We start from the raw sequence: 8,616 nt of genomic DNA on the forward strand, positions 1-8,616 counted from the left end.
CATTGTGTGAGAAATATATTTATTTTATTTCTTTCCTGTGGTCAGGCTCAAAGATTGAGGGCCTATGACTGGAAAATGGATTGCTGTGAGAATACTGACTTTCTGATTTAGTCAGAATATCTCCACCCCACCTATCTAAGTAAATTGGGTCGGTTTTTTTGTTTGTTTGATTTTAGGATTCAAATCTATTGGAATTTAATCCTTTTAGGAAGAGTGTCAGTTCTAGGGATGCTACTAGTTGGAGTTTCTGGTCCTTTTGCTATAGTGCCCTTCTTTTTTTTTTTTTCTGTTTTTACTTTTATTTGCATGTTTTTCATGCAGAATTTACTCCCGGGCCACAAGTTTTTGTTTCTTCAGTTTCTTCTGGGATATCTTTTTCTTCTGTGCAACCTCCTCTTCTGGTTTAGGAACAATCTGCTCTTTTTCAGTAAGGATCATCTCAATGTGGCAGGGAGAGCTCATGTATGGGTTAATCCCACCATGAGCCCTGTAAGTTCTACGACGCATTTTGGGGGCTTTGTTCACCTGGATGTGCTCAACAACCAGAGAATCTACATCTAAACCCTTAAGTTCAGCATTACTCTCTGCATTTTTAAGCATGTGCAGTAAAAATTCGGCACTCTTTTTGGGCCACTGACCCTGTGTCCAGCCCCATTGTTTGGCCTGGGCACACCTACCAACTCCACCATTGTAGCGTCGGAATGGCACATATTGCTTCTGCAAAGTGACATCTTTCAGATACTTGGTGGCTTTTCGGATATGCATACCCTTGATGGCCTGGGCAGTTTCCCGTGTGTTCTTAAAGTGAACACGAAGATTTGACCCTCTTGATTTGCATGATTTTGTCGGGTTTTCCGGGTCAAGTGAATAGCGAACCATTTTCAGAGATCACCTCAGGCCGCTTATGGGAAGAGGAAGAGCAGTGGCTCCTGGGAGAATTCATGCGCAATCCAAGTGCCCTTCCTTCAAAAAGCCTCTGCTTCATTTGTTTTGGTTTCTTTTTCTTTTTGCCTTCCATTAAGTGACTCCCTCTCATGTGTTCTCATTCTAAATTCTAAGAAAGGAACTCATTTTGGGTGAGGTGCCCATCTTTGTTTCAATTTGCTTAATTAATGGAGAAGAGGTAATGCAGTACAAATATAACAGCAGGGGTTGAAGGTGAAAGGCCAGTCACAAAGAAGAGGCGGGGACTCAGCAGGTTCCCTGAATGTGTCTACTTCAGGATTGCGGGTTTTCAATAATCCACTAATTAGAGACAAGGCATTAGTGGTTTATGAAAGAGTCTGTCTAAATTTAAGAGTCGCAATAATTGAATACCTAGGAGAACTGGAATTTGAGCAAGTTAAGAGCCCTATGCCTTAATATGGTCTGCAGTTAATAGGCCAAAAATAGCCTAACTCTACTTAAGTAAGGAGTGAATGGTGGAGGTTCCACTTCCGGCAGGATGGCTGAGAATTTTCCAGAATTCAGGAAAGCTATAAATCCTCAGATTTAGGAAACATAATGAGTCCCATGCCAAAAAACATAGGAGACAACATTATAGTGAGACTACAGAACACCAAAAATAGATTGTTAAAAGCAACTGGGGGAAAAATTAAAATATATAAATCAGTTATAAAAGGTAACTCTTAAAATGCTGTATGTGTTTGGAATTTTAACTATGAATTCAATTTCTTTAAAATATATAAGGGTAATCTAGGCTAGCTATTCTTAGGTGAGCTTTGGTTATTTGTGTATTTCAAGGAATTTTTTGGTTTCATCCAAGTTGTAGAATTTATAGGCATAAACTTGTTCCCAATTTTTCTTTTAATGACTATACAATCTTTAGCAAGGATCTTTCACTCTTGATATTGGTAATTTATGTATTTTCTTTACCTGGTCAGTCCAGCTAGAATTTATTAATTGTATTAAATTTTGTTTAAAGAAGTCAAGGTTTTTTGGTTGTTGTCTCATTGATTTTTCTCTATTGCTTTTCTGTTTTCTGTTTCATTAATTTCTGTTTGTATCCATTTTAAATCCTTTTTTATCCCTATTTTGGTCTTAATATACTGTTTCTACTTTCTTGAGGTAGACTTTAGTCATGAATTTTGAGTCTTTCTACTTGTCTAATATATTATACTATAAGCACTTAATACAAATATATGATACTCCTTAAGCACTCTTCAGCTGGATCCAACAGATTTTTAAATATCTTGTTTTCATTTTCACTCAGCTTAATTTCTGATTCCAATTATGATTTCTTCTTGGGCCTATGGGTTATTTAAAAGTGTGTTGTTTAGCTGCCAAACACTTGGAGATTTTCTGAATACATTTTTGTTGTTGATTTTTAATTTAATTCCATTGAAGTTAGAGTACATATATTACATTATTTCATTCTTTTTAAATGTATTAAGACTTTTTTATTTGTCCATAGTGTGGTCTAATCTGGTGTTATGGGTTGACTTGTGTCCCCCCAAAAGATAGTTCAGGTCCTAACCCTGGTACCTGTGAATGCAACCTTATTTGTAAAGAGGGTCTTTGCAGATCTAATAAGGTCATACTGGATTAGGGTGCCTATCTTTCAATATCTGTGAGAGAATAAATTTCTGTCATTTTTAAGTTACTTAGTTTGTATAAATAAAATGGTATTTTATTATGGTAACCCTAGGAAACTAATACCTCTGGTAAATGTTCCATGTACATTTGTAAAACATGTGTTTGCAGCTCTTGGTTTCAGCTCAGGTCATGATCTCATGTTTCATGAGTTCAAGCCCCAGACTGGGCTCTGTGCGGACAGTATGGAGTCTGCTTGGGATTCTCTCTGTCCCTCTCTCTCTGCCCATCCCTTGTTTGTGCTCTCTCTCTCTCAAAATAAATAAACTAAACAAAAACAAACAAACAAAAAAGATCAGTTGCCAGCATTAGGGAATGAATAGAGCACAGCTTTTTGGGCAATAAAAAATACTATATGTGATATTATAGTGATGGATACATGTCATTATACATTTGTCCAAATCTATCAAATGTACAATACCACGAGTGAACCATAAGGTAAACTATGGACTTTGGGGGATTATGATGGGTCAGTCCCTGGTGAAAAAAAAATGTGCTACTCTGGGTGATGTTCTCTGGATGATGGTTCATCCCTGGTGAAAAAAAAATGTGCTACTCTGGTGAGTGATAATGGAGGAGGTTATATATGTGTGAGTACAGGAGACATATGGGAAATCTCTGTACCTTCCTCTCAATTTTGTTATAAACCTAAAACTGCTCTTTAAAAAGTCTTGGAACACCTGGGTGGCTCTGTTGGTTAAGCATCTGACTTCAGATCAGGCCATGATCTCACAGTTCATGAGTTCAAGCCCCACATCTGGCTGCCTGCTGTCAGCACAGAAACTGCTTTGGATCTCTGTCTCCTCTTTCTCTGCCCCTCCCCCATTCACAAGTATTCACACTCTCTCTCTCTCTCTCTCTCTCAAAAATAAACATTTAAAAAATAAAATTAAAATTAAAAAGTCTTAAAAAACAAATAATGGCTTCTCTACACTGAATACTCTGATTGACTACCATAGCGCTTATTATTCAGAGGGATTCAGTTTTGCCAGAGGAACACAGGCCCCTTTTAGAATTGAGATTTGAACTTATTTTTTGGAGAAGTGTTTTCTAGAGCCTCCTTTCCTGCTTTCTGTTGTTCATTATTTTCCTCATTATCACCCTGTTCCTAATGGTCAACATCTAACAGCATAATAGTAAAGGAGTGATGTCATATATGTATCCTAAGACACTTGTCTTACTCTTCCTTGTGTTACATTCCTTTTTGTGCTTGAATCATCTACCCAGTTGTGAATTGTATCTTAACTTTTTTAACGCTTATTTATTTATTTTGAGGGGGAGGAGAGGGAGAGCATGCATGCTGGAGTGAGTCGTGCAGAGAGAGAGAGGAAGACAGAGAGAATCCCAAGCAGGCTCCACACTGTCAACACAGAGCCTGATGCAGGGTTTGAACTCACAAAGCACGAGATCATGACCTGAGCGAAGATCAAAGTCAGAGGCTTAATGGAGCTTGCATTTTAGAGCCACCCAGGAGCCCCTGATTTTGAATTATGTCTTAACTTTTTATGTATCTTCTTCAGCATTTATACCTGTCCGTAGAAAGGATTCCATAAATGCTTATTAAGTTGAATTGAATCTAGGCAACAGGGTAAAACAGACCCAACTAATCCACTCTAAATATTGCAATAATCTATCAGAGGGATTAAAATAGAAAAAAAAAGATGCTATGAGCATGGGACCTCGGGATGCTCTGGCATAAGAAAGCATTTCCTGAAATGTGGCAGATTATCAGTACTGGCAAAGTGAGAAGGTAGGTATGTCGATTACAGGGTGAGAGGTGAGTACTACCCTGAGACTTAGGAGCAACAACATAGGCTGAGCTCCCATGTACTGACTTAGCCTCAGATGGTCCTCAGTAGAATGTGACAGGTAGAACCACATCACCCCCCCCCCACACACACACACACACACTCAACCTGGGGATCCAGGAAATATCATAAACCCAGGGATTCAGTCTGTTGTTAATGTTGATCAGGAATCACATACAGAATGAGTTAGGAAATACCAGAGTTCACAAAGCAAGTATGTTTCTGTCTCTTTTGTAGGCCTTTAAAAACGGATTTAACTGCCAATGGGAAAGAAAGAAATAAGCAAATATTTTAAGAGGGGAGGGGAAGGCTCTGATTCCTCTTTTTTTCTTACAGATTTTCTGTGGCTAGCAAAACTATTCTTACCAGTCCCTTGGTGTTGACAGCAAAATATCGCACAGTATCTGCCAGGTAGCTGTTGATCTGTAAATCATCCTCCTTTCCCAGATTTATTACATTTGGAAAGACCCTAAGGGGCAGCATCCTTCTTGAAGCTGAAAATAATTGCTCATCTTTGAAAAGGCAGAGAGAGGCCTGAGGCAAGGGATAATGGGAATAGAGACTAGCAGCAGCAGAAAAAGGGGAGAGCAGTGGTTGGGGAGGGGAAGAGCTTGCATTTTAGAGGCAAATTGACAGTTTGCAAAGTAACGTTTTCTTCAAAAATCCAACTGAAAGCATTCACAATTTTGCACATCCAGTCCTGTTGCCTGGTGTTCTGCAGCAGCAGAGATGGGAGATGATGACAAGGCTGTATGAATCCTGGGTGGAGGAAAGATGTTCCCATGGTATGTCCCATGGGAGCATCTGCCTTCTCGGTGATGGCATCGCCTGTTTAAAATATATATATATATATATATATATATATATATATATATATATATATATATATATACACACACACACACACACACACACACACACACACACACACAGTGTGGGTGTGTGCACGCGTGCTTCCAATCAAAACTGAAGCTGAGGAATTTTCCTGACAGGGTGAAAGTTGTAGCATGCATGGTCTATTAGATTTGATTTCTTTGTTCAGTGAAACATAAAGTCACTACTCTACCAACAAACTGGAATACCTAAGATATTCTCTGTTTCTCCCTTTCCCGTGTGCACTCGCCCCCCACCTCCCATGTCCATGCGTGCATACGCACACATCCACCTTATTACTTTAGAATCAGGTCTCTCTATATATAGTTATGGTGGAATTAATCTATTTTCTCTCTCCATCTCTCTCTCTCTCTTTCTCTCTCTTTTTCTAATATTTCCTAGGTTAATGGCTAACTTTCCACCCCCATTTGGCATTTTCAGGGCCACCCTAATAGAACAAAGGCTTTTTACCATTAAGGATATTTGGGAAAAAATGTGCCACGAGTCCTAAAGGAAATACAAAAAGGTCATTCCAAACAATTTTTTTGAGCAGGGATTAATTGCTTAAATCGGTGAAATAAGTGACAGTTTTGCACAATGGCTAATTTGAAGGAGACAAGAGGCACCTGGAAATACAGAGTTTGGTATAGTTGATAAAAACAAAAACAGTCTCCTTCATTTATAATTACAGCTTGCGTTAAAGGTTTCTTCCTAATGTGGAGATGTTGCCAAGGCAATAGCTTGGCAATCTTCTACATGGCTGCTTTTCACATTAACCCACACAGGCTTCACGGATATTAATCTTTATAACGCACCTATGTAGTCCAGAAAGGCAAAATACAGTTTTTAGTCTGTTTTTCAGGGTAGGGAAAGAACATTAGAAGACCAGGCTTTCTGGTCCCTTTTCTCCTTTCCAGGACATGCTGTCAGAACCAAGCCATGAATTTTGAAATGGCCTTAATACCGCAGCCTCGGTCTGTGGGGAAAAGAGAACAGGAGACCTTAAGGACATGCAACAAACCAGATCAAGGACATGGCTGATGGTCAGAGCCAGAAGGTCTGCCACGGAGACAAGGTGGAAGCTAGGAGGCAGAAGCCCAAAAGGAAGCAGACCAAAAGTCACACTTAGCAAAGCCCAGGGCCAAAGCACAAGAAGGAGCCAAAGGAGAAATCAGTCTTGAGCAGGAGTGTCGTGAGATCAGCATTCAGAAGCTGTTCTCATGACCACTGTTGGTAGCGTTTCCTTACCCTCAACTTGGGGCAGCTCCCTTGGAAAGCATCTACTAGGGTTGGGCTTTGGGGATGTGATGAATCTTGGAATCAAGGTGAGCTGTTTAGATTCTCCCAGTCTTTCATCGTGAGGAGATAGAATAAAGACATGCTCTTTCTACCCAGGATGTCTCTGGAGTCACAAAGCTCATCCAAGTAGTATCACTGAAGCAGGGCCTCGTCTAGGGTCAAGGGGGGTGGGGTGAGTGAGCTGCCTAGGGTGTCAGCCTTAAGGAGGCATTCACTCTTAGGGTCATACAAATGCAGGTCACTGAGGCTCAGAGAGGGGAAGGGCCTCTCCCACCCAAGGCCTAGCAGCACTGGACCTGATACCTGACAGTCTGCTTCCCTTTGGGCCACGAGTCCATTCTGAATCAGTCTGTGGAGCTCATGAAGTTTCTTGAAGCAAAATACTTGATTAATATTTAGCTACTCCCTAGTATTTAACAATGTAGGATGGATGAAAATAAACTCCTAAGTTAATACAACAGAAAAATATTAGCACCATATTAAACACATTTTTCTCTTATCCTTTGCTGACCAGAAAGTTCTAAGTACCTTCCAAAGAGTAATTGCTTCAAAAAGAACAGAGAGGAAGTTCCTGAGAGGCCCCAGCAAATGCTTGTTGGATGTATAGATGATGAATTGGAACTGAGGACAGGGAGCATGAGACTTACATGAACTCCATGAAAACACTCAGTATCCTTTATTTTAGTTCCATCTGGTTGTTCAAATAACAAGCTTATTTTTTTCACCTTTTTATAGAAGGTGTAAGAGGTATCTGCAATGAGGGCCCACAAGATTTTCCTCTGAAGCATTATTTAAATCACTTTAATTGACTCTGATCCCAACCAGGTAAGATGTTAAGGAAAGAACAAGAAAAAACAGAAATAGTATGAAACTTTACCCAACCATTTAAAAAAGGATTTCTTGGTTAATTTTGATTTGGGTTATGAATATCTCCCCCAAATCCACCTTCTAAATCAACATAGGAGTTTCTTCAGTTTTCCATTCAAGACATGATTTTTTTTTCTTTTTTTCCAGCAGGCTCCATAGACTGGGCTGTCTCCTCTGCTTCTGAGGCTATTATCCGTCAGCAGGATTTAGAGTTGCTGACAGTGTGTTTCAATAATTCACAAGAAATGGGGCCCATTCTGAGCTCCTTGTTTTCTCAGTTGGCTCAGAGAAGCAGACAGATTAAAAACATGATTTTTTTTTTCAGTGAAATGAATCAAGAGAAATCAGAGACACCCTGGGAAGAACAACACTGAAGGAGTTCGCACTACTAAACGTGACCCCAGCAATGCACAAGTAGGAAAGCAGGCACACCAGTATCTGTGGCAAACTCTTGAATCTCACTTGCCTGGTGACTGCCATGAAGTTAAGCCTCCAAAATGTGGAGATGATTTATTCTGGCAGCTGAATGTACTGGCTTTCAAGTTTTAAGGAAGGGAAAGCTACGGACAAAATGAAAATTCTAAATTCACACGCTCCCCATTTATGACCTGTGGCATTAGTTTGTTAATTATGTTGGTAAAATGTGTTGCTAGCAACTATTATACGTTGTTTCCATACCTCTCTTCAAAAGATGTGTTTTATTTTTGAGTAGCCTTAGACAACAAGGCAGGAAAGAGAACGCCCCCTGGCTAAGACTTCCACTTCTCAGTGTCAAGGAGAAAGAGCCCCCTGGGGACGTGCCATTGCTTCATGTTTCTTTAATATTAAATGTAACAAGTTCTGTGTCAGGTTTAAATCCCCAGCCTGGCCTCATCCCAGAGGAGGCCCAGAGCCTGTCAGGGCTTATAGTGTCCTGACTTTGTTGATTGATTCTGTTCATTGAAATTCAGCAACAGAGGAAGGTGCCTCCTCTGTGCAGCCAGCTCCTCTCCCTAAGCAAACAGGACTGCGGCTCAAAGGCAATGTAAACCAAGGTTTCCATAGCCAATTTCAATACTCACTTCCTCTCCAAAACCAGTAACTAGACCCACGCCAGAAGGAAGACACACCCGTTCAGATAAAGAATGTATTTATGTAGGTTCATGCAGAAACTAAAGAAGGAAGGACAGGGTAGATG

The 8,616-nt window shown here is 40.1% G+C and overlaps 1 protein-coding gene across 1 annotated transcript; it reads right to left on the reverse strand.

Moving 5' to 3' along the window:
• Positions 1-309: 309 nt before the first annotated feature.
• Positions 310-946, reverse strand: LOC131497859 (large ribosomal subunit protein uL22-like). Its single transcript, XM_058704549.1, has one exon. The coding sequence runs from the start codon at positions 877-879 to the stop codon at positions 325-327; it is 555 nt and encodes a 184-aa protein (XP_058560532.1). The 5' UTR covers positions 880-946; the 3' UTR covers positions 310-324.
• Positions 947-8,616: the final 7,670 nt, after the last annotated feature.

Source organism: Neofelis nebulosa, chromosome 1 (genome assembly GCF_028018385.1).
Source record: "Neofelis nebulosa isolate mNeoNeb1 chromosome 1, mNeoNeb1.pri, whole genome shotgun sequence".
In the NCBI taxonomy this organism is placed as follows: Eukaryota; Metazoa; Chordata; class Mammalia; order Carnivora; family Felidae; genus Neofelis; species Neofelis nebulosa.

Excerpts from the sequence above, each read along its gene's own strand:
- LOC131497859 (XM_058704549.1), bottom strand. The coding sequence starts at position 879 with ATGGTTCGCTATTCACTTGACCCGGAAAACCCGACAAAATCATGCAAA.